The sequence below is a fragment of the Anthonomus grandis genome, chromosome 3, assembly GCF_022605725.1.
Source record: "Anthonomus grandis grandis chromosome 3, icAntGran1.3, whole genome shotgun sequence".
In the NCBI taxonomy this organism is placed as follows: Eukaryota; Metazoa; Arthropoda; class Insecta; order Coleoptera; family Curculionidae; genus Anthonomus; species Anthonomus grandis.
Window position 1 is genome coordinate 12,058,280 of NC_065548.1, and position 27,564 is coordinate 12,085,843.

The following is a 27,564-nucleotide window of genomic DNA, read 5'->3' on the forward strand; positions in this document are numbered from 1 at the left end:
TCCCATCCGAAAACTATGACCAATTGTTTTATATGAATCGCCTGTCGCCAAAAATCTAAAATTAAAATATTTTAAAATAATGAATATAAAAAATAGCATGTTCTATTCAAAGTAATAAAGTTTCTTTTGCTAAGAAATAAATATCGCTAGTAGAAAACAAATGTAATTCTGTTATATTTGCCTCCTGAAAATGGACATTGAGGTCCACAAAAGTGTCACATATTACCATCAACGATTTGGCAGTAATCATAAACTATTCACCGTTTTCTGCAACTTTTTTTTCTGTAGGTATTATTAAAACATATTTTTTTATTTAGGTAACGATCTAAAAAAACGCTAGAAAAACCTAAGAGATTGTTACTCAAAATATCTCCGCACCGAAAAGACAAAACTGGACAAGCTGCTAAATCTATCTGCCGCTACAAAACCTGGCCTTGGGCGCAACAGATGGAAGTTTTCAGACCTTTTTTACAATTTGCTCAGACTGATACTAGTGTAACTGACGAAACAGAAATTCATGAGTTTGCAAGCGAAGAATGCGAAGAACGTAGTGATACAAAAGAAGATTTACAAAGCGAAAGTATACTAGGAAGTGAAGCTAATCATCGATAAATATCAAAAAATTCATTTAAACGAAATCAAGAAAAAAAGAGAAAATCAATGGAAGACTCGACATCCAACCCACAAGCTTCATCTGTTGATAAATTTATCAAATTCCTAGATGAGAGACACATTGCAAATCAGAAAACTAACATTACAGATGAAATTGATATAACATTTCAAGGGTACGCAGCAAGTGTAAAAAAGTTGTCGACGGAAGGACAGATAATGGTCAAATAGAAAGTTGCCAAAATAATAATGGAACAAGAATTAAGTGAAATCCGAATACAAAGACAAAACCAACCAAGGAATAGTTCCTCTTTTAATTCCATGGAAGTATCAAACATGCCAAACTCCCCCAAGTCACTTTGAGCAGTGACAAACAGTTGTACTGCTCAGGAAGTCTCTGAAGAAAGTTCTACAACAACCTGGTATGAGGAATTCTGTACGAACAATATTGACTAATTAATTATTAAGTATTTTTTATTACTATGTAATCTAGCTGTTGTAAAACACTTTAATAAAAAATAAGAATAAAATATAAATGCTCATTCAATTACCTTAATGTAACTGCTAGCCGTTCTGTTGATCCAATAGGTTCCCTAAATGTAGTTTGATCTTTAGTAATATCTTTTCTAATAAAATCTAGTATTTCATCAAAACTATTAAAATTCATTCTGAAATACGTATAGAACCGATTTGCATCCTTACGGAGTTCATGATATAGGTTATGAAATTCTCCTTTTTCGTTTCGCTTTTTATTTATATCCATATAATATTTATATATTATATGTACCCAAATATCCCTGCTCTTTCTTCTATAATTTAAATTATTTTATTTGGCGTGTGACGTCTATTTTAAACGGGTATAAAATATTTACTACTTCAAAAAAAAAACAAATAAAAGATAAGGTGTGTACATGTACTTACTTTCTTATTTCATTAGTACAATTTTCTTCCTCTAATAATATAGCAAGAATGAGTGCCTCTTCCTCTAAACTACACATTTTTCACTTTTGGTATAAACTGGATCGCAATCGCAATATGTCTGTTAACTTACACCAGCGATCGTAGTCGCGATCGCCTATGTGTGTTTTCCGCTTAAAGGGTAGTATCGTCAGCAAATAATACAAATTTGGATTGAAATATAGTGAAGATCAAGGAAAGTAAATAAGGACCCGATATAACCCCTTGTGTATTCAAAATATTTATTTTATTATTATGAATATATTATTTCCCATTACTTCCTAAGGTACGTAAACAGTTTGTTAACATCCCTTCTTTATTCCCTTAAGACATCCTCGTAGCCGCACCAAAAATTATTATGCTGCGGTAATATTAAACTTAAATACGAAATTTCCAACCCTTATTCATAATGAGATTTACTGACGAGCTACTATGTTTCGCACGAGCATACGTTAAATAACTTGCACCCTTAGTCCTTAAGGGATTGCTGAAGATTTATGAATAAATTTCAACCCAAAATAGAGCTTTTATTATTAAAATCTTATAGGTTTGCTTTAGGCGGCTCAATTACAGGGAGAAAAATTTGTTATCGCAACTATCGTCGACCGTTAGGAAATCGAATTAATTCTGAAAAATAAACAACAATTGTGTCGCCCTTATACTCTTATTCAGTCAGCAATGGCAAAATCGACCTCCTTTGTTGTCGCAAAAATGTCATTTAGAAGCGAAAATAGAACTCAGTCGTTTGAGAATAGAAAAATTGCTCGATACCCATGCTTTAAAATAGATTCCAGTTACAATTTCGAAGTTTAGATTTGAAGAATTTAGTGTAAATATAGCAAATGTGCACACAATTTGTCTTATTTTTGTTATAATTGAAAGATATTTTCTTTACTAATAAAGATAGAATCTTGTGAGTTTCATGAGGTTGAAATGCTGCAATCAAAAGCGAGATATTTTCTTTTGTTTTTGAAATCCAGGATAAAAATATATTTACCTTTAAACTAAAAACGTATTAGCAAAACGTAACTTTGCAGAAATAATGAAAATATTTTTAGTATTTTCATTATTTCTAAAAATATTCCAAAGAAAGTTGAAATTTATTAAAAACAACTACCCAAACCAAAACAGCCCTAGCTAACTACTAGAAGATATTATAAAACTAATCATCAAAAATGTACTTTTAGTCCTATTTATTCAACAATTATCCAACTTTACCACTCACTCCTTTGCACTATAAAATAATTGAAATCTTGCTAACACATCATAATCACCCTCTTGCGAGACTGACTTCTCAAATAAGCATAATAATAACGGGAGCATGTCACATCAGAGGGCGATGGAAACTTTCGGAGAAATGCTCTGTAATTGAATAGTTCTTTTACATCCGGATCCAGCAGTGACTTGTGGAAATGAGAAAAGTTTTTGGGCGCATACAAAATGCAGCTCCGACTTCTGAACGTGATATGTGTAAAACTTCTCGTATTTTCGGCTTTAAATATTAGTTTAAGAAAGTAAATGTATGTTCAAGGCAATAAGTTTATTAAAAATCATAAAAACGGTTAATTTCAATTTAAAGTTAATAAAATTAAATTGAAAACTGCACATAAAGGGATTTATATTAGGTTTTTGAAAAAATTATAAAATGAAGATGGTTTTGTAATTGGAAAATTCTTTACCATCATCGCTCTGTATAATATATATAAAAGTAAATTGTTTTTTTTATTCGAATGTTTCGCTAAATTCTAAGACCTCACCTAAAACATATCAAATTTTCATCAGCCCTTAGAATAACAAGAAAGTACTTCTAGGCACATGAAGAAAACGAAATGCAGCCCACAACCACCGAGAAAAAAATAAAAAATTCGTAGAATGAGAGCAAAGTTGGTTTCTTGAAAAAAAAACTGCTGATTTCAACTGCCTGGAAAAAGATCAAAGTTTCGTCAATTACCAATAACGACAACAAAATAGCTTTTAGAAGATTCAAAAAAGAAGAGATCATTTCAACTGCCTGGAAAGAGTTCAATAATTCATTGGTTAAAGCTAATGTAATTAAATTCAAAACACTACAGAGCAGGAAATATGTTAAGTTTTTGAGAAAATTATTATAAGATTAAGATTCCGAGAAACAGCTTTTCTTCTTAAAGTGCCTATCGTTTATGGATGTTGGCTATCACGTTGGTCCAAATTAGTTTATTCATTGCCGCTCTGAATAAAGCTGTTGATGTAATTCCGGTCCCTGTTCGTTTTGAAGCGGCGATAATCGTCTGCATCCTTCTGCCCATCAACCCTCTATTTTTCCTTGAAGGATAAGTTGAAGAAGGTGGTATTTTTTGCACGATATGTTCAAAGTATTCCAATTTTCTACATTTGACATATGTTAGGTATTCTAGTTGTTTACTTCGGGTATTGGATATGCATCAGAAAACAGCTTCTTCGGGAAGACATAAATACGTCTTCATCAACCAAGAGATGCATTTTATTAATTTAGAACCACACTATACTGCGTCGTAGACTGAGGTATATTCTATATTTTTCAATTAATGTTAATTAATTGAAGTTAACAATCCTTCTTTTTGAGGAAGTATCCTCAAAAAGAAGGAAGGAGGGTTTTAAAGGAAATGAGAGGACCAACAACAACCACATGTCGATTGGATGAAGGATGGGTAACTCCAAAGATTTCTCTATAAGTATCATTTACTTTCAGGACTTCAACCACCAACCAACATGTAGAAAATTGATATGATCTTTACGATAAGGTCTTGCGTTAGACTTACGTCCTTTTTCTCCTTATAGTAGTTGCAATGCTATATCGTTTGCGCGTGGTGTATCCATAGGCTTCTGAGTATGCGGCGATAGCACCGTAACTTAGAGGTAATTTTGTGCTTGCATAGTAAGCGTTCACGCTTTTGCTTCTTATAGGAGAGTTAAGAGTAGAGAGCACTTTAGAATTCTAACTCTGGTATGGATAAGTTGCAGGTTAAGCATCTGGTTAAATTTACGTCTGGCTTTTTCCATTCCACATCTTTTTTCTCAAGAGTGATTCTAGTGCCTATTCAAAGTGCAACTCAGGAATGTAACCATCTCGGCCATTGTAACCTGTAAACTGTAGACTGCCCTGTAAACTGTTATACGCACTTTCAAAAACAAGTCTCTACACTGTCTATAAGTCACTTAGCACTAGTCCTTTAGCACTATCTGCTACAAGGACGGTATCATCAGCATATCATAAGGTTATTTAATATTTTTCAGTTTATTACAACTCCAGCTTCTATGTTCTCCCGTGTCTCTTTAAATAGATAGAGTACACGTTGAATATAAAAGGCGATAGTAAGCCACCTTGACGCACTCTCCCTATGTGAAACTGTTCTAATTTTTCATTTTCAATTGGAACAATAGCTTTTTATTTAAAGTATAGCTTTGATATTATTAAACAGTTGTTACAATTTAAGAATCTTGCCACTATCGCTTTGTGTAATATAAATAATAGTAATTTTTATTTTTATTTCCGAGTTTTTTAGTTTACTACATTTTAGGACCTAAGTTTCCCAATAAATTATAACATTCTTGTCAAATTTTTAGAATAAAAAAAATCGCGTCCAGGCGTATGAATGAAACGAAATACTAGCCTCAACTACCTAAAAGAAAATAAAAATTTCTTTGACTTCCTAGAATGAGAACAATTGGTTTCAGCACCCTGAAAAAAAATACTTACTTCAATTGCCTGGAAAAAGATCAAAGTGTTGTCAATTATTTGAAACCACTACAAAATATACAAAGATTCAAAAATTTTTATCACCCTCAATTTCCAATTTTTTTTTATCGCCAAAAATAGGTTAGAAACTTATTACAGATATATCTTTGTTAAGCCTTTAATTGTTTGGTTTAACTCATGGCTTCGTACATGTTCTCCACTAGTTTCTAAGCTCCTAGTTCATAATGGACTTTGTCCTTTAACCAAATATATAATTATTTCGAAACATTATCGCTTTTTTAAAGGAAGATCTAGGATAATAATTCATTGTTAAGGCCATAAATATCAGTGACCAGGTTGACGTCATTCACTTACCTTGACTTTACAAAAGCTTTTGATCAGTTGGATCATAACTTACTTTTGAGTAAACTAAATGATTTTGGAGGCTTCAAAATATTCTTAAAACATAATAACTGGTTGATTCAAGCTAAATCTATAAAAGTGCCATGGTGTGATTTTCACTAATTTTTTAAAATCAATAGCCCTTAAGTAACGATATAAATCAAAATCCTTAAGATTGGGATATATAGATTAGAATTCGACTTTTCCACCTATTTTCTATATCATTTATTCATTTTATTAATAGTTTCTGGAACGTCTGGAAATAGTGTTTTTCGGGTTCAATTGGCCTGACTTAACCTGAAAAATATTGCTTTATTCCCGTCTTCTACTAATTAACGGACGGAGATAGGGATATATAAATAAGGATTCAACTTTTCTTCCTATATTATATATAATTTTTTTATTTTATTAATAGTTTCTGGATTGTCTGGAAGTAGTATTTTTCTAGTTCAATTGGTCAGACTAAACCTGAAAAACACCATTTTATTCCCATCTTCTTCTAATTAATGGACTGAGATAAGGATATATTAACGAGAATTCAACTCTTTCCCCTACTTTCTATATCATTTTTTAATTTTATAAATAGTGTCTGGATCGTCTGGAAATAGTGTTTTTTGGGTTTAATTGATCAGACTTAATCTGAAAAATATCACTATATTCTCTTCCTCTTCTAATTAGCGAACTGAGATAGGGATATATAAATGAGAATTCAACTTTTCCCCCTATTTTCTATATCATTTTTTCATTTTATTAATAGTTTTTGGATTGTCTGGAAGTAGTATTTTTCTAGTTGAATTGGTCAGACTAAACCTGAAAAACACCATTTTATTCCCATCTTCTTCTAATTAATGGACTGAGATAAGGATATATTAATGAGAATTCAACTCTTCCCCCTACTTTCTATATCATTTTTTAATTTTATAAATAGTGTCTGGATCGTCTGGAAATAGTGTTTTTTGGGTTTAATTGGTCAGACTTAATCTGAAAAATATCACTATATTCTCTTCCTCTTCTAATTAGCGAACTGAGATAGGGATATATAAATGAGAATTCAACTTTTCCCCCTATTTTCTATATCATTTTTTCATTTTATTAATAGTTTCTGGATTGTCTGGAAGTAGTATTTTTCTAGTTCAATTGGTCAGACTAAACCTGAAAAATACCATTTTATTCCCATCTTCTTCTAATTAATGGACTGAGATAAGGATATATTAATGAGAATTCAACTCTTCCCCCTACTTTCTATATAATTTTTTAATTTTATAAATAGTGTCTGGATCGTCTGGAAATAGTATTTTTTGGGTTTAATTGGTCAGACTTAATCTGAAAAATATCACTATATTCTCTTCCTCTTCTAATTAGCGAACTGAGATAGGGATATATAAATGAGAATTCAACTTTTCCCCCTATTTTCTATATCATTTTTTCATTTTATTAATGGTTTCTGGATTGTCTGGAAGTAGTATTTTTCTAGTTCAATTGGTCAGACTAAACCTGAAAAACACCATTTTATTCCCATCTTCTTCTAATTAATGGACTGAGATAAGGATATATTAATGAGAATTCAACTCTTCCCCCTACTTTCTATATCATTTTTTAATTTTATAAATAGTGTCTGGTAATAGTGTTTTTCTGGTTCAATTAGTCAGGCTAAACCTGAAAAATATCATTTTATTCCCATGTTCTCCTAATTAACGGATTAAGATAGGGATACATAAATGAGTATTCAACTTTTCTACCTATTGTCTATATCATTTTTCCATTTTATTAATAGTATCTGGATTGTCTGGAATTATTGTTTTTCTGGTTCAATTGGTCAGACTAAATCTGAAAAATATCACTGTATTCCCGTCCTCTTCTAATTAATGGACGGAGATAGGGATATATAAATGAGGATTAAACTTTTCTTTCCATTTTCTAAATCATTTTTTAATTTTATGAATATTGTCTGGATTATCTAAAAATAGTGTTTTTTCGGGTTTAATTGTTCAGAGAAAACCTGATAAATATAATACGAATAAGTTCTTTTAAGGATCTAATTTACATTAATTCAAAACTATTACTCTATTTATTGATACTCTAATATCTGAAGCTTACAGTTGTTTTAGATTTAAAAAATGTAGAAGCTGTGAAAACATTGAACTATTAATATAGGCGCTCAAGATTAGAGTATGCCTCGGTAGTTTGGTCATCAGGCTATAATGTTCACATTCATAATATAAAGTAGGTTTAAGAGAGATTCTTTAAATAATTATAGTATGAACATGAGTGAGTGTAACTGTCTCAAGGCTTTGTCCATGAAGATTTACTTACAAAATTTAAGGCTTAATGTCTACAAACCCATTGAAAATATTTTGGTCCTATGCTTCTTTATCATTTTTTTATAATGACGTAGAATATCGCTGAGAGTTATTTACAAAATTAAGAATTTTGGTTTCCCGATTTAGTAATACTATTACAAAATACTTTTTTTTTTAAGGAAAACAATGTATATTGAATATTAGATACTACTAGATAAGTCTCAATATCCGTTGAAGTCACTGTTGAAATAAACATATGTTACCTTTTAAATTTAGTAAATGTTGAACTCGCATTCGCCAATTCTCAAAGTTTCCAAAAAATTTACTTGTTTTTTTCTCATACTTTTTAAGAAATTTTCATTTTAAACTAATATTTGTAACTTGCTGCATAAACTCCTTATGGACAGTTTTTCAACTTCAATTCCTTCTCTAAAAATCAATCGCTCGATCTTTATCCCAAATCCTATTGTGACCTGATTTTTGATATTCCTTACGCTCAACCGTATTTAATTTTTGCTTCATTAAATCCGGAATCCCTGGAATTGAATCCATCTCGCTGGTTTCCGGATCTATTGGATAAAATTTATATTTAAAGACGTGGCTCTAATAGACGTCCAAAATCAATATTTAGGTTTTTTTTTTAATAATATACTTTTTTCTTTTTTAGGATTTTTAAAATTTTCCTTATGCCCGACGACAGCATTTTTACCGACGATATCGTTTTCGAGTCGACCAGCGGCAAGAAGCTCAATATCAACACTGAATTTACTTACAATGGATATTTAGAAGGTAAGTTATAACTTTATGACAAAAAAACAACACGTAAAAACCCCCGAGAGAGTGCAGCCATATCGGCTAAGATTTATGTTTTCTCGTTTACTTCGGAACTCGATTTATTGTTAAGTAACTTTTCTTGAAAATGCGAAACCGTTTCATTTTTGTTGGCAAACGAAAATCGACCATTTCAATAAATTTATTTGATAAAGTGTTAAACGTTTTTGTTTTTCTTTTTTTAATTTTTATTTTGTGGAAGAAAATTGAAAAGGAAACGTGAGAAACCGCAGTGAACTCAAAATTGTTACTCTTTTGTTGAGTTGGCTTTTTTATAATTTTTTTTTAAATTGTAATTTAAATATTTTTTTTATTTATTGAATATTTTTCTTAGCCATAATTAGATCTAGGAAAACATTTTAAATTAATTTTAGCATTGCTTTTCTGTTTAAAAAAAAACATTATAGTAAGGTGGCAGTAAATAAAGAAGAGTGAACTTATTTTATGGAAAGTTTTCTGTCACTGCTTATGATTTTAGTATGGTTCAGCTAATAGTTATATTTTGCTTATCATATTATATAAAGTATGGGGGCCTTCAACCCCAAAATTGGTAACAAACAAGAGGAATCTGAGAGTCTCGAGGGAAACGATGGTTTTCGAAACAAAAGAGGATAAATACTCTTGAACTTTATGGAGGCATAAGTTAGGTATGAAAAAATTAATTTTTTTGAAAATTTACGTCTTGAAAATGGACTTGGATCAGCTCTAATAAAACAACAAAAAACGAAATTAATTACATTATTTACGCAAACACATATAATACAGGATGTTACGGTCTTGGAACTTATTCGATATAGAAAGTAGAAACTGATTGGTTTGAACAAAAGTTTTTATCGAGTAAAAGCAAGAAAGAAAATATCAATATATCAACTTAAAAATAACCGAATATCGTATTTGCAACTTCAAAAAATTAGACTACAGTAAGAGGGAGGAATGGATCACCTTTATGTGAATTTAAAGGAGAAAATTGAGGAAAATATCAAGCGACTGCTGGAAAACACGAAGACACTGGGATAAAGAAAAAGGGTAGGTGGAACTAAACTACCTATCAATTATGTAAAACTAAACAAATTAATTAAAAAACAACTAAGGAATAATAAATGAGAGAAGGTAGACCTACTAATAAATAAAACATGGTTCAAGTATGAGGGATGCAATCTCTTTGATTAATTCAATCTTTACATTCATCATGTCTTCATCAATCTTTACATCATATCCTGAATATTTATTATTTTTTAATACATAATTGTACTTCATAACTTAAGACCGGTGTCAAAAATTTGGATTCAGAAATTTCCGTTGGCCTAAATTTATCAGCAATATTTATCGTTATTTTACTCGTTAAATTATTTCCCACATTTGCAAAAAAGGCATTTGCAATTTCTAAATCACCATTTAGTCTACTATTCTCTTCATCCAAAATGTTATCTCTAAATGCATTTAATTTATTCGTAATTTCATTAGTTATCTGCACTATCACACCACAGGCCTTTTAAATTTCTTTTTTATAATTCTATTTTATATATCTAGTATTTATTTTCTGTTTTTTTATTAAAACATTTAACTTATTCCTATATGTATTACACTGTTGTTGCTTAATGTAATTATTTTTCTCTGAGCAAACTTCGTTGTAGTTTTTCTCTTTTTAAAATTGACGCCATTAATCCTAATGTCATCCAACTTTTTCACTTTTTATATTATACTATTTTTACCTGGGTATAATCCAAAATGCAAGCCTTAATTTTTAAAATAAATATATTGAATCAGCTTAAAATATTATCTTCACAAGTAATACATGGTGATCTTTAATATTTGCTTGTGCAAAATCGTCCAAAAACAAAAAAAAAACCTAATTTTTTGATGAAAGTTGAAAGGAAAATCCAATTTTACAACTTCTACAGCGAAGATATTCTCAATTTTAACCAAACTCATAAAGAAAATTGCCTTAAGAAAAAGGAAAATTAAATAAAAATTAATGGTGCTGACTATTCGACCGAAAAATCGACCAAAAATAAAGTAAAACGATTTTTTCGATGTAACTTGAAAGGAAAATTTGCATTTTTTCAGGTTCTAGAGTGAGGATATTCTGAACTTAAATCAAACTCATACAAAAATAGGAAAATTAAAAAAAAATTGTTGGTGCTGATTATTCGACCGCAAAATCAACCAAGAATAAAATTAAAAAGAAAACGAAATTTGGGAAAGGATACATACCATTAAGGTTCTATATTTCCATAGACCTATGTTTGAATTTTTTGAACCTTGAAGAAATATTCCTGGAATGTTTCTTAGAACTTCTCATAAAGTTGCTATTGATATTTACTATGAATTGACTTGAAATAACTCTCGTTGCTCATCACGCATTTACAGAAAGAGAAATAATACAGCTATATTCAAATAGTTGATCAATGTCATTACTTGCAGGTCCTTTACAACCACACATATTTCAAAATGTGCATAAAATACGTAAAGAGTTTTTAATTTAAAGAGACTCAAATACGTAACGAAAATTGAAAACGAAAGTTGCCTTGAAATTAATATATTTTTTTTAAGTTATTGGTGTTGACTTTTCGACCACAAAATTGACTAAGAATTAAATAAAAGAAAACGGGTTTTTCAACGTTCAAATTTCAAAGGAAAATTAATTTTTCCAGGTTCTGTATCAAGGATAATCAATTTGAACGTTTTGACAGCGTGGCAAATAGAATTACGTTAGTTAAACTGTCTTTTCTAATTTGCACATATGCATGATCTATACAATTACTCGAATTCATCTGAACTTTATTTATTACAGAATGATATCCATATTTGCTCAAAATACTTAAATATTTAGTTCAAGTATTTGACTCTTTTATTAACTCATTAGATTTATGTTTTCCGTAAAAAGCAGATATTCATAGTTTGTCAATTTTAAGATTGTTAAGTAGCTCACTCAAAGATCCTAAAAAGATATCTGGTCGAGAAATCGCAAGTAATTGAATTTTTATCTTACTTTTTTCAACAGACACTCATCAAAAAAATCAATAATAAAATCAAAATTAATAAAAGAAATTATGTTATGTAATTTCAATAAAAAAAACTTTTAAATATCATGATTTCATCATTCTGATTACATGTTAAAGCTAATTTTACGTATTGTAAATATAACTAAAATTAGCTTTGTTAAAATTCTTTAATGCATTTTGATTGTCTATAAAAGCAAGAGATCTGCAGTTGAGTAACGATTTATAAATCGTTTTCTACCCTGTTGCGTTGATTAATACTCATCCAATCTCCCTTATTATGAAGAAATATAATTTTTAGCTTTTTGAAGACATTCATCCATTAAGGTCGTTATCACTTTTATTAGTTTACTGCCTTCTTCGATCATCATGTCGGTTGTAATATCATATCTATTCAAAAAGCTCAAAACATGTAATATTGTATATATATACTGTTTAAATCTATATATCTATTCGACGTTATTGAAGATTATGCCGTTCAGAGAGCACTGCGAAGTTACAGGATCGAGAATAGATACTCACAACTAATACAAGATATATTAACAAAGCAACAAACCAATAACATACAAATTAATTAAAACCAATTAAGTCCCACTGAAAAGAGTAGTTAGACAGGACGACACTCTCTCACCTAAACTGTTCACAATGGCTTTGGAAGACGTGTTTAAAAAACTCGATTGGTTAGAACGCGGCTTTAGTGCAAATGGTCAAAACTTGAACCCCGTACGTTATGCAAATGACATAATCATAATACTAAAAGATCCAGCAGAACTTGAGAAAATGATAAATGAACTAAATGCAGAGTCTCTAAAAATTAATCTGAGGATGAACATCAGTAAATAGAAAGTAATGCCGATGGAGGAAAACATAATCCGGGGGGGAAATTGGAGATAATGGAGGAATACATATATATGGGTCAAAAAATTGTACTTGAAAGAGAAAGTCAAAAACAGGAGATACAAAGAAGAATAAAGAAAGCAATACTGAGCGGCATTTGGTAAATTAAGTTATATCATCAAAAACTTAAAAATTTTTATGTAATAAAAATTACTTATTTAATATATGATATGTGCGTCCTGCCGATAGTGTACAACGGAGTGGAAAATTGGACAATAATATGAAATAACCTGAATAAGCTCAGAGTAACACAGCATGCAATGGAGCAAGCAATATTGGGAATTAACATAAAAATTATTTTTGTTAGTCGTTTCAGTTATTGTGTTTGACGGGCTTTATTTAAGGATCAGTTGTCTCTACCAGATTCCTTATTAAATGCTTATTGAATGAATTTACGAGAAAAATACCACATGACCAAACTAAACACAAATATTTTTAATGGTATGAAACATACAAAAATGAAGCCAGTTTATCAGAATAACAAATAAAATCACTTCTCCCCCCTCCCTTCCTCGTTTGCCATCAAAATAAAACTCGACTAAGCAGAAATACAAACTCAATATTGACCGACTTTTTTACGGTGTTTACGTCTCGTCAAGCGCTGATAAAATAGGGAAAAAGGCTCCGTATTTTCCGGCCAGTTAGTTAACAATAAATTCAGTTTTCAAGTGAACTTTCGACACACGAAATCCGCTCGATATTGCAGCGATCAAGCTTTTATTTAAAAAAAAAAACCGCATCGATTTTTACAAAAAAGCGATTTTTTCCCAAAGAAAATTTGCCTTCATTTTTGAAGTGACATAAAAGGTTTTTCTATCACATTATTATTCGTAAAAACGACGGCGTATTTAAATTTTTTATGTTGCGGCAGATTGGCTGTTGCGTAAAAAAAAATCGTGAAAAAAAAGCATTTTTCAGAGAAAATGAAGACACGTATGATGGGATACGTTTATCGTTTGCCATTAAGGTTGTTTTTATTCGGAGGTTCTTTTTTTTGATATTTATTTTTATTTTCGCTAAAAAATAAATGAGCAGTTGAATAAATGGCATAGGAAAAATGGGAAATGTTGGAGGGAAGTAAAAAATATGCCTTGATCCCATTTTTTTTATAGTTACATTTTTTATATAGAGTTTAAATTTCCGCATAAAGAGAAAACTAAATAAGCATTTAGATATGGAAAATGGCAACGGGTAAAGAGGAAAAAATATGCTTTCATCAGAAACTTAAGGGTTGATTCCTTTGTTTGCATCTGCATTATAATCATAATAAAATGCCCTTATAAATATTTTTTTTAATTTTGACTTTTAGCTATTTTCATGCTTGTGATAAAAAAGTCAATTGGAAAATTCATATTTTTAATCGATCTGCATAAAGCTTTGATGCATTTTTAATGAGGCTTTTATTAGATTCTAAATTCTTGCCGCTAACAGGGAAAATTACTTTTTTAAATCATTGGGAGCTTATAGAGCTTTAAAATCACTCCAGATATAAATTTTCAAATAATAATAATACAATAAAATACAGTGCGTAGCAGCCATTAAAAAAAAGTAATGCTTTGGCATTATTTTTGTTTAGAATTTAGAAAACTACCAATATATCTTCAAAATCTAAATATCACCGTATATAAAAATTTATTAAAAAATACAGTTCGTAAAGTAATGAGACTGAATAAATACAAGAACACATATTAAAAAAAAAATTAAGAAAAAAAATTAGAAGAGAAAACAGTTACAAAAAATTTGTGAATGGCAAATGAAATTACGGGGAAGAAAAATTGTTGAAAAGAATAAAAAGATAAAATTACTTACAACTAAAGTATTTAAAGATTACTATTTGAAAAAAGTTCTGATAAATTAAAAACCAACAAAATTGCGATTAAAGAATTTATTAAAAAAATTTGTTGATTTTTAATATTGCAAAGAAAATTTTTAAATTAGCAAAATTAAGTATAGAAAAGAAAAATATATATATCAATAAGATTTAACATTAAGAAATGTCCAAACTCAAAAATAAAAAAAAATTAATAAAAATAAGCATAGAAAGCAAAGTTATTATGAATAATAACATAAAAATTATTAAATAAATTAAATTACATATAACAAAAATATCTAAGGAGAGTTGTGATAAATTACTAAAAAAAGGTATACAAAATTTAGCCAAAAAATTAATTTAAAAAACAGTGAGAAATTAATAAAATAAAATAAAATAATGGTTAACAAAATTGTAACAAAAGGACTATTAATATTATAAGTTAAATAAAAATATTTAAACGAATTTACTGACATGTAGAAAAAAATATTTTAAATATTATAACAGAAATAAGTATAGTGATAAAAATTATTCTAAAATAATAAAGAAGAAATGGAAAAATTGTTCGCAAAATAAGTAATTAAATTAAACATCAATGCTAATAAAGAAATATTATATCACATTCAATAATAGTAATGTTACATATATTTGGCATCATTGTTCTATATATCTTTACAATCAGTTAACGGTAAAATTTATTAATCAAAATTATATATTCCAAGTAATTAAATTAAACATACAATTAACCAAAGTTTTATTAATTTAGTATAATTTCTAAAAAAATTACTGATTTTGGAAAATTATAGTAGCTTGAACTATTGATTTTCCAAAGCCATACGTGCTATTATTAAAGTAAAGGGAAAAATAGACTACATGACAAAAGAATATTTTACAAAAAAAACTAGTAGACCATAAAATTCAAATTATTGTAGTCTGATCGAAAAATAGAATTTTCAAATTATGTTTAGCCATTCATTTCTAATCCATCAATAATCTTACCATATTAATCATAACTGTATAAAATTATGATGATTGTTAAAAACGAAACTATTTACTATACAAAGGCATATTTAAATAAAACTCCTAAATTTGGTCAATGTGTTTAACCAGTTTTTAGGTAATTAATCACTCAAAGAAAAATAAATATTTTTTTTATTTCATCCATTATTTTTTATTTAAAGCCCTATTTTATACCCAAACCATTCAGAAAACCTTAATGGCGCTTTAAAATTTGTGACGTATGCTTGTTTTAAATTTCCTTTTTAACGATTTTTATTCATTTAACCTAAAATGGATTCCCTCCCATGTATGAGAGTTAAAACGAGCTTAATTTGAATAAAAACAAAATTTTCAAGTTTTATTTATAATATAGATATGTAGATGTAAATGATATACCAAATTATTTTGACTATAGAAACGTTGAATTACAAAAATATTTCCGATATTTAAAAATGATTTGGTTTTTGGGAAATACAAAAAAATTTTAAAAAATTGACTCGTTAAAAATAATTTGTTTTCGATAAATATCCTTAATAGTAGCTTTTAAACAATTATTGTCAATGAAATAGAATCATAATTAATAAGTTTTTTTTTACAGGAAAATATAAAATTAAGCTTGTTTTATATTGAAATTAAATTTAAAAAGTCCATAAAATTTAAGTAAAAAATAATAATTTAAACACGTTTGTTTAGGATTTAATAATAGCATGCTAGCTGCATTGATTTAAAAAAAAGCTGTTTTAAAATTAGTTTTAATATAATTTATGCCTGATATGCGCGATAAAAGCATGTCGTATAACTCAATCTTGTAAACATTTTAAAAATATGATTTATGACTTTATTTGAATATTTAATATAAAATACATGTAAATTCAATGTAAGGTATACAAAGTGTTTTAAATTTTTATTTTGATATACAGGATATCAACGTTTTAAAATTAAGACAGATTTTTAATTATTATCTTAAAAGAGCTTTGGTTGTGTTATTTTTAATTTGACAGATTTGTTGTCGGTCCACAATTGTCTTATTTCTTCCTTTTTTGAGAAATAATTATGCGCCCATCCCTGGAAAATTAGTCTTTTTCTTCCACAAAATTTTTAAAAACAATAAAATAAAAACAATTTTATTTTAAATGAATTTTAAGCTAATAAAATGTGTTTTTTAAAGACAATTGCTGCTAACAATTTTTCTCTTTAATTGTAATTTTATAATTCTATTTTCTAAAATAATGAAGAAAAAATGGAAAAGCTTCTTGCAGATGAATGATTCGTTAACATCAATGCCGATAAATAAATATTTTGTTATTGGCAATGATATCAGTTAATGTTAAAATTTATTAAATATACGTTTAAATCAACTAATGCATTAAAATTACCCATACAATTAATGATAATAAAACAAAGTTAAAAAAAAAGAAACATTAATTATATTTTTTTAATTTATCATATATCTACATAAAAAAAAATTGATTTTGGAAGCAAAGTACTGGAGTTTTTATTATTAGGAAGTTTTACATGTTTTTCTGTCACTAAAGTGAAGAAAATAGATAAAATGATAAAGATACATTTTCCAAAAAAAAAAAAATAACTAGAAGTCCATAATATTGAAGATAATGCAGAGTGATCAAGAAACAGAATATTTAAATTATGTTTAGCATTTCATTAAATACTTGTCTTTGACGAGGTCTAAAGAGCTTAAGGTGGCCTGATTCTTCTTAATGAAGAATTAAATTGATCTTCTTAAACGCATTAATGAAATGAGTTATATAAGGTTTTTTCTTAGAGATTATTCAACCTCTCGAAGGAAATTTTAACGTAGGCCTGGATGAGATCCTAAAAGGCAATCTAGAATACTCAGGGTTCTCTCTCGAAAAAGGAGACTGATTAATGAATGGATTCCGTTAATTGAAACTATTGGCAGGGCCAGTAGGTGTTTCTTACTTAAGAATCTCGATGGATTTTTGGAGCCTCATCTGTAGTTATCAAAAGCCAAAGAACTTGGAAAAGTCAATGAGCTACCTTGGTTCCACGTCTGTAGATTTGGTGTGAATGTGTTAGCTTATCTGATCCTCCTCTTAATGAAATGAAGAATTTCCTTGCAAAATGTCTAAACTTTTCGAAAGAAATTATAGATGAAGATGACATTCGTGGTCATGGATAAGTTCCGGAAAAGCAATTTAGAAAGCTCAAAGTTCATTCTGAAAAAGCGACTGATTAATGAATGAATTCTGACCATTGGAGGAACTGATAGGAATAAGAAGTTCGCATAAGTATCCTGATGAATTTCTAGAGCCTCAACCAGAATTGTCAGAGGCCAAAGAACTTGGAAATGCTAATGCTTTATCTTGTTTAATGTTTTGGACTAGCCTTATCTTTCTCTGAAGAAAATGAAGAATTTTGTTGTAAAACACACACAGTTCTTACTTTTTTACATGAAAACTCTGCATTGTACAAACAAAAGACAGAAAATCAAATTTACTCGAAAATGAAGGAGGATTTTAGAAATTATTTTTGTTTTCAGAAAAAAGCAGTGGCGTACTATTTTTAATCAAAAAGGCATTTTGTGTTCTGTAGTGATTAATATTTCCAAGCCTAACACCGACTACGGCTACGGCCTAACTTGTCGATTTGTGAAAAATGTCATATGAACTGCAATACTGCAGCAGATATTAAGTATATAAGTATCTGCCACATCTCTTAGTTGGAAAATTGCAGAGTTATAACGAGTTAAATCGCTTCATACTAAGTCTACCCGCTCATTCCACGATAAGTGCTGATCAATAATAATTCCCAAAAGTTTAAAGTTTTATTGAATTGTTGCATGTAAACTCTCCCTAAGTAATAGGCTTCTATCTTGAACAACTCGAATAGCTGTGAAAAGGATAAAACTGGCCTTTTAACCGTTAAGGCAAATACCATTGATACCAGTAAGAAATATCAGCTATGCATTTGCTAGCTCGATTTGACCATGTGTTGCGAAGACCATTCTAACTTACCTTGTAATAAGCCTAGGAGATTTTCACATATATCGAACTTTAAATAGAATTGTGTATTACTGAGATGGTTTTGAGGCTGAAAAATAGGAACCCAAGTATGAAACATATTGGGCCTGTTAAAAACCAGAAAATCTGTGCCTTTTCCTATCCACAGATTTAACACAACAACTTCTTTCTCTTCTCAGAATCCATTTTTTGCTGTTTATATTTGCACTTGCGACTTTCACAAAAAAAGTTTATTGACCTATTTGTTAAACTACTCATGCAATATCATATAATGTTTTTACAGTGTATTTCTCAGTTCGTTTACATTATAAATCACTGCTCTTTTAAAAATGTTCCTTTATCCCATGCGTCAACACACCTAAATGAAAACTAATCACTGCTGACCCACAACACTCTGAACTAAACACCTGGATATATTTTGTCCGAAATAGGAGAACAGAATAGATTTCCAGTTAAGATTTTTCGCAAAATTTGAGTAATGAAAATTGTTAGGTTTTCGGCAGAATTATAAAGCAATTCTCTGCAAGCTAAATAACTTTAAAAGAAAAGCCGCATTTTATATGACATATCACATGCTTGACAGACCGTGTAATCTCGAGGACGTAAAAGAGCGAAACTCATTTACCGCCATCTGTAGGTCGAGGAGTATAAGCTTTTTCAGTATTCCCTAATTCGCCCAAAACTCGTATTGTTAAAAAAAGGATTTTTGGCGACCAAAACCAAGTCCGTTCTTATGGTAGAACCTGAACTTAAACTATGTTCAGCTCCGCTAGGTGGCATCTGCGAGAAACGTCAGACTAACTTTTTGAATACCCCTCATATATTTACTGTATTTTTAAAAATATTTCTTAGAGTTTCATTAGTATTGCAAAAGATCATCCGTCAATGTACTCCTTATCTGCAGCTTTTATTATCGTTATAAAAGCTGCAGAGAAAAAAATACAAAGAGTAATAAAAGTCGAAAAATCTAGATTCTCGGTTACCAATAAAAGTGATTTTCACGTCCCAGAAATTACTCTGGCTACGGAACCATTAATCCGGACAGGCAGCGGCGCCGCTACAGCTATCACATATTTTCACATCATCGGACATTAATTTCGCACGGCTGCCTTTTCAATTTTCTCGGGAAATCCATCAACTACTCGGCCCTCCCCCCTACCCGCCCCCGGAAAATTAATTAATTAAATTAATTTTAATCCTCTCCGGCTCCGTACCGAAAAATATTTTTTTATAAATGAGCTGTCGAAAGTGCTTAATGGATTTTCGGTTTCAGATATTATATTATCAGAAATAATTTTTTATTCTTTCGAGGTTTTACTTTATATTTAATTTTAATTATATGAGATTATGTCAATGTAAACAGTAACATTTTTTGAGTGTTAAAAAATGGAAAAAAATTACAAAAAAAAAGGGTCAGTGCACCTATAGGATGCGAAGTCTGTATTTTCTCACCCCAGCTGTACCATTCAAACAAAAATCGCAAATAAAGAAATAAAATTATATGTCGTCAAATGCGCGACAAAGTGAAGATAAATAAGGAAAAAGTAATGAAACATCGCGTAATATGGATGAAGTTACTTTGAAAAACAAAATTAAGCGTTTACTTGGTGAAGCATTTAAACCGTTTCTAGATAAATTTCAAAGAGATGTGTAGGAGCGGAAAAGATCGGTGCAATTCAAGTCAGTCTTTTTTGAAAAGCAAAAGTTAGTTTTTGTAGTTAAAGAGTTTTTTGGCTAAGTTAAAACTGCTTGGAGATGAACGTCTCACTTTAAAACTGAGATTACAAGCCTTGGAACAAAAAGCAAATAAGCACGAACAAAAAGGGCAACAAAACATTATGATTATTACGGGGATATTATTAAGTCAAGTAAATGAAACAACAACATATACAAGGAGGCCTATTTAACTTGAGACATCGCAATATCTCGAAAACTAAACATGTATTTAGAAAATGTTTCATGTGAAGTTTGAATGGTTTCCAGGGGGCTATAAAATGACGTCATTAGTTTGACCTTGAGTGGACGTGTTCAAGGTCAAATGAAGATCAATTTTACTTTTTTGCATAGAAACCTCTATTTTTTTAATAGTATCTGATTGAGCGTTAAAAAATAAAAAACTTTCATCTGACACTTTTTTACATGCGATCTCTTCTTTTCAAGATATTAATTCTTGATTCTTTTACGAATTTTTTCCTTAATTACATCATCAAGTAGTTTGTGCAAAAAAGAATTTAACATATAAATTGAAACAAAAGGACAATCTATATAAAAGGTGAAAATTAGTTAAGAATCAAGAAACAAAAAGAAACTTAAGAGTAAAATAAATAATATAGAGATAAATATGAGGAAAATAAGTGAAGACAAATACACAAAAAAATATGGAGAGTTTTAAATGTTGTATGTCTGAAAAAAACATGAAATACACCTATGAAATAAAAAATGTGACCGCAACGTAATGAACAAGAAGTATAGAAGGTGCTTACTTCATACTTTTTAAAAATTGGTAAAAATATTTACTCAAAAATATAAACCTTGTACTAAATAATAACTTTAAAAGAGAAGAAATACAAAAGACAAAATTCAAGATATATACGAGAATAAGTATGTATTTAAGTTAATTTAAATGTACTTTACTAGAATGATTATATAATTTGTACATGAGTTGAAAAGTCAGAGTTCATTAAGTAATGATAAAATCACAAAAAAAAACCATTTTACAACTCCTTAATGTTATTGATAATAAAATTGTTAGTATTTTAAGTAACATTTCGGGGACTGACGTTTTCCCAGAGGAACTATAGCTAGCAAAAATCATCCCTATGCGTAAAAAAGGTCCTCAGTTTCAGATCAATATTAGTACTAATTTTTTTTTAAATAACAGAAAAAATTATAAAAAAGAACCAATTTTATAGAAAAAAATTATAATTTTGACTCTAACCAATATGGGTTTCAAAAAAGCAGCAATACCTTACCGTAGACTTACTTGAATATAATAATATAGTAGGGTAAGTTGTTACAAATAAATATGTGTTAACCATATTCATAGATTTACAAAAAGCTTTTCATACCATTATTAGTATAGACATTTTGCTTAATAAACTAGATAAAATGGAATTTTGAGAAAAGGCTTACAAACTCTTAACAATATATATTCAAAAACTTAAAAACATTACATACAAATAAATAAATCAAAAAGTGCAAATAGAAAGTGTTGGTGTTTCCATTTACTTTATGTTCAAAAATTTAAATATTTGGGTCTACAACAAGATATAAACTTGTACCTTAATGATATGAGACTGACTAAAGTTCCAGAATACAATTACCTAGGCTTAAACTTATCAAATAATCTTAATTGGAATACACATGCGAACTTATTAATTAAAAAATAGTTTCGATGCAGGGTTTGATCAAAAGGTGTAAGGAAAGTTGAATAATAAGTCAAGATTTTTACTTTACAACAGTTTTATCCTTTCGCATAACAGATACTTAATTTTATGCTGGGGATACCTTTCAGGATACGAATTAATTAGATTGTGTGAATTAGAAGTGTACAATGCAACCAAAATATAAATAATATAAAAAACTTAGAACTTTTAAACGAGTTTAATTTTTCTATTCAATAATAAATACCTAAAAACTAATTTAAATATATCACGAGTTAAGAACGACCGTAATCATAATCTAAGATCCAACAATGATTTTAGAAATAAATACTTTAATATTTTCAAAATACTGAAGAATATATGAACGTAAGCACAACTTCTTTAAACGTTAAAATATAAAGCTCAATTTTCTCAAAAATTTGAAAAATTCTCAAAAAAATACAATATTTTAAAAATTTAAGCAAAATAGTTAAAAAAATAAAACCAAATATCCATGAAATATTCTTCATGTATTAACCAGACGAAAATTAAGGCACATATGATGTTAAAGCATAACTAATAATTGAATATTTTTAAATGATTTTTTAATCACTTTAAATAGTACTTTATTCACAAATGTTTTCAATATTTTCAAGAAACTCAAATAATTTAAAAATGTAAGCGAAATATTTGAAAAAAAGCCAAATATCAGAACAATATTTATATTATTTAATATTTTCAAAAAAGAGAATAAACAGATAATAAAGCATATTGTCTTTAAAGGCGCAATCAGAAAATTAATATTTTAGAATTATTCTTTTTTTAATTTTATTTACAATATTTTCGTATTTTAGTCAATATGCTCAAAATGCTGTAAAATTCGAAAATTTAAAGACAACCATTGCTCATTTAATTTTTTTAGAACGCTAAATAGTTTAATTACAATTTCTTTAAGAAGCGATATTATAATTAGAAATTGTACTATGTAAGTTATAAATATTAAAAAATATTTTTTAAGGGAACAATAAAAGCTAAATATTTTAAAACTAAACTAAATATAATATTCTAGAAATAATTACATAATGTGCAAGCCTAACTAAAATCATTATTATTGTGAAAATATAATTAAATCAAAAATACCTTAGAATTCATTCGTTTCACTTATGCTTGTGTGAAACCATTACAATATTTAAAAAAAAGTGTAATTTTTAACACATTTAATCACAACTGTTTCACTTAAAGGATAACAATATTAATTGAAAGTCCCTCATATACATCTGGGGGCGCAACAATTACAAAAGGGGGGAGTCGAGGTTTCGCCCTGTGACAGGCCCGGCTGGCCCTTTGGAACTTTGCTCTAATAGCCCCATTGTTCCTGCAATTTATCTTCGGGATTGTTAAATGCCAGTGTCTCTTTCACTAATTACACTACGTTGCGTTAACGAAGGCTCGATGCCATTCTGATATAGTAGCACAAAGGGGGTTGTAAGCTAATTCTAGCGGCTTATGTACTGCAGTTTTAGTAAAAGTTTTGATTTTCTTGTCATTTGAAGGAAAACCACGAACAATCAAATTTTAAAGTAGTCGTCTATTTTTTCATAAAGCGACTTAGTTATTACAAATAAAAAATAATATACAATTTTGGTAAAAACTCTCGAACTTATATTACGATTACAAATTGTGAAAGATTTTAAAGGGCAAAAAAGGTTTCTTATGTAGACAACTGATGTCTCTTGACGATGACTCTGTCTCTTGACGCGTGTTTTGACAACGATGATAGATAACATCTTTACGGTAAGGTTTATACTTATTGGAACCTAACTATATTTTTAGTTATTTTCTTTGAATTATCATTAAATGATTTCCAGGGAGTTATTTAAAAAAAATTTGATTAGAAAAAATTATTAGCTACAATTATAGTGAGCACGTCCAAATTTTCTAAATAACAGCAAAAAAAATATTTTTTTCTATGTAACTTCAAAATTTTTGAGCTTATTTTGACATGAAAATGTATCTTTCTATTTTCTTAAAAAATACTCTTAGAAAAAATTTCTCTGGACGTTTTTTTTGGTAAAAAGTTTGGTAAAAATTTTTGTTTTTTGTCACTGAATTTGAGTTTGGATAGCATTTTCTTAGAAAATGAGCTTTTCGCATTAAAAGATTAGCTTATTTACTAACTTGTTTGTTTTTAAAGAAGAACCATCACTCTATTACTCAGTAACCTTTTTTATATTGCTAGTTTCATTAAACAATTTGTTTTTATTGCTTTATGACTTTAAGTCAAGCCAAGTCAAATTATGGTTTATTGTTACAACAGAAATTGTTTTCAATAAAGCAAAACAGCATGAAAAATAGAAAGACATAATCGTTAATATTTATAAATAAACATACTTACATATTTTCCTAAACAATAAGAACTTTCCAAAGTAAAAATGACGCAAAACACACATGTACATTACATAAACAAAATTACGAAAATAACTAAAATATTTACATTAGAAAGAGTAATCTTAAAACTCCGAAAGGCTGTAGTATGCTCGAGAGACCAATAATGAAGAACTCTAAACCTGATCAAAGAATGTAGATCCTTAATGTTACGTGTAGGTTTGTTGAAAATCCTCATATCTTCAAAAAAAAACAGATTTCATGATCAATGGTAATTGAAGATGAGTAGTGTAGATCGCTATGCTGACGAGTCTGATATCGGGGATTCATGTGAATTATACTGGTGATTGGAAGTATATAAAGGCAGGCCAGTGTAAGCACAGTTTGTTAAACAAACAAATGCCAGCAGGAGTCTTAAAGTTTCATCAAGGTATCTAGGTATCTGAAAGCACGCTTCTCTTTGATAAATAGCAACTGAATGAGGTAGTAGCTTGCATTGCCCAAAAACAGATGGACCATGTTGGAGATGTAACTCGATAAGACCCAAATATACAGACCTCCCCATTACCGGTCCAAGTTCCTCACACATTAACCTGACAGCGTAACATCCAGAAGATAATTTATGGAACGATCATTAGTAACACCCTCTGGTCCTCCTTTGAAGCATAAGTCTAATCTGTTGGGAATTGAGACTGAGAATATTTGAGTCAAATCAATGTTTTATCCTCCGGAGATGATCTGATATTGTTGCAGATAATGTCTTACCATCTGGACTATACCAGAGGATTATTGTGTCATTAGCAAATAAAACGATCCACCATCGTATGTCAAGAATGGCAAGATCGTTGATGTAGAGGAGAAAAATATTTCAATGGTGTTAATAGATTTCAGTTTTACACATAAGGGTCCAATAATACGTTTTCTATAAATATGTAAACCTTATTGTATTCTGAAAATATGATATTGGACATTATTTTTATTATAGTAGTCATAGTAATAATCATTTACTTTTATGTTTAATTGTTTTTTTAAAGCTGCACTTGAAAGCATTTAAAATTAATTTTTTCTATAACATTTGAAGCCTTTTCTACGTTTTTAATTTTTAAATTTTGAAGAAATTTTTTCTATTCTTTTTCTAGATTTCAAAGTAATTTCTTATATTACTTTAAGGCTTTGAGAGTTTTTATATTTATAAAATCGATGCCCAAAGGCAAATGACAAAACTTTCAAGGTCGATATCTCGGCTTATAGGGAATAATGGAATCTAGAGAAATAATTGTTGGTTCTAGTTACTGGTTTTTTATCTCTAATAAATTTGGTTGAAAAGAAAACAGTTGGCTCTAGTTACTAGTTTCCTGGCTTCAATATACTTGATAAGCAATTTGAAAGTATATTATAGGAATCTAAGACACTTTAAGTGCCTGTAATAATTTTGCAAGTGCTTTTACTTTCCGACTGTCATAAAAAACGTGTTAGTCTTCTTATTCCAGGCATCACTTTCAATCACCTTCGAAAGCTTCGAAATTGAAGCTAAATAATTATAAGTATAGAAATACAAGTCTATTTTAGGAATATGAGATCATCCAAGTGCCTGGAAAATTTGTTAAAGTGCTTTTGCTTGCTGACTATCATAAAAAATTTGATAGTCTTACTTAAGGAATGTGAATCACTTTCGAAAGCCTGAAATAATCTTTTAGGAAATTAAAGCTAGATTATGAGTAGACACAATAATTGTTGACTCTATTTGCTGTTTTTTTTATCTAATAAACTTGATAAGCAATATGAAAATCTTATTTCAGGAATATGAGAAACTTTTAAGTGCCTGGAATCATTTTCCAATGATTTTTGCTTTTTCACTTTGATAAGAAAGTTGATGATTTTATTCCAGGAATATGAATAATTTTCAAAAATCTGGAAAATATTTTCAGTCTCACATCGCTTCCAATAAATTGAACGTAAATTATGTATCTAGACAAAAACAAAGGTAAGGACACAAAGTCACGGTCTCTCAACTCTTTGTCGAGTTGTAATGTGATCTGTGTAGGTCTAGGCCTGATGATGCTCCGACAGGAGCGAAACACGTGTAGCTTTTAAGCTTTTTTAAGAAATTATATAGATTGTATGAAACCGTGACTTTGTGTCCTTACCTTTGTTTTTGTTTTCGTTTGGTCTCTTAGAGAAAAATGGATGATACGTTTCTATTATGTATCTAGGATTACCTATATAGCTCTAGTTGTTGCTTGTTGGCTCTAATAGCTAAACGTACTCTAAAGCCATTTAAGTTATGCATCTTATTATGTTATTTGTCTCAAGATTGGACAGTAATCAGAATAGAAATTAAAAAAAAAACTTAAATTGCAATAGAATTTAAAAAAGCACCCAAAAATTAAGCAGGTTTAGAGGTCGATGAATTTTTGAAAAAAATGCATAATTTCGAGCAAAAACCTCAAATAGAATTATTATTAGAGAAATGCTTCGAAATATTTAATGTACAAAATTCAAAGAGCTATGTTTTAATACGAACATCTCATACCTATAAAAGATGTTTACAGAAGACCATCAATAGTGGGTACTAAGCAACTAAGAACGATAAAACAAATAAAATTTGGTCATAAACTACAAAATCAAAATAAAATTCAAACCATCGGAATCTCTTAAGAAATAATTAAGCAAAAACAAGAAAAGCCCAGAACTATTCATTTTATTAGTAACTCAATGTGTTTAATGCAATTTCACAATTTCTTTCAGGTGTAGACTCAATTAAAAAAAGGCTTATATTTTGTAACGTACGGAATAAAAACTATTTATATTTTTGTGTTATTTTTCATAATTATGTTTTAAGTTTAGGTTCTCATGCCAGTGTAATTATTATTTTTGAATTTGACCTAAGACTGATCCTTGAGATCCTCCCCATGACAGATATTCATATTTAGAATAATTAGAACCCACGAATACGCGTTGCCGACGATCATGAAGGTAAGAAGAGAACCAAGACAATGTTACTCTTCTGAAACCACAGTATTGAAGCTTCCGAAGCACTATCCTATGACTAACACTATCGAAGAAGCCTCTCTCTCCACTCTTTATTTGTCTGCAGAGGTTTTAAAGAAAGTTGTATACAGCATCAGTTGTATTTAAAATTTTCTGAAAGCCAAATTGGGTGCTGCTTAGAATGATTCAGAAAAGGCATGATACCAGATTAAACAATTTTTTCAATAAAGTGTTGACCCCAAGGATATGGGTTTAGGTTTGTAGGATCATTGTGACCTCCAATTTTTGTGAATTATAATCACTTTGGCCAGTTTTAAACAAGA

At 29.2% G+C, this 27,564-nt stretch overlaps 1 protein-coding gene across 1 annotated transcript in view; it reads left to right on the forward strand.

Annotated features, from left to right (window-relative positions):
- The window catches only part of LOC126733859 (disintegrin and metalloproteinase domain-containing protein 10-like), a 213,734-nt gene that overhangs the window by 44,920 nt on the left and 141,250 nt on the right, over window positions 1-27,564 (forward strand). The window contains 1 exon segment of the mRNA XM_050437279.1: window positions 8,630-8,751. Coding sequence (XP_050293236.1) covers window positions 8,630-8,751 — 122 coding nt within the window.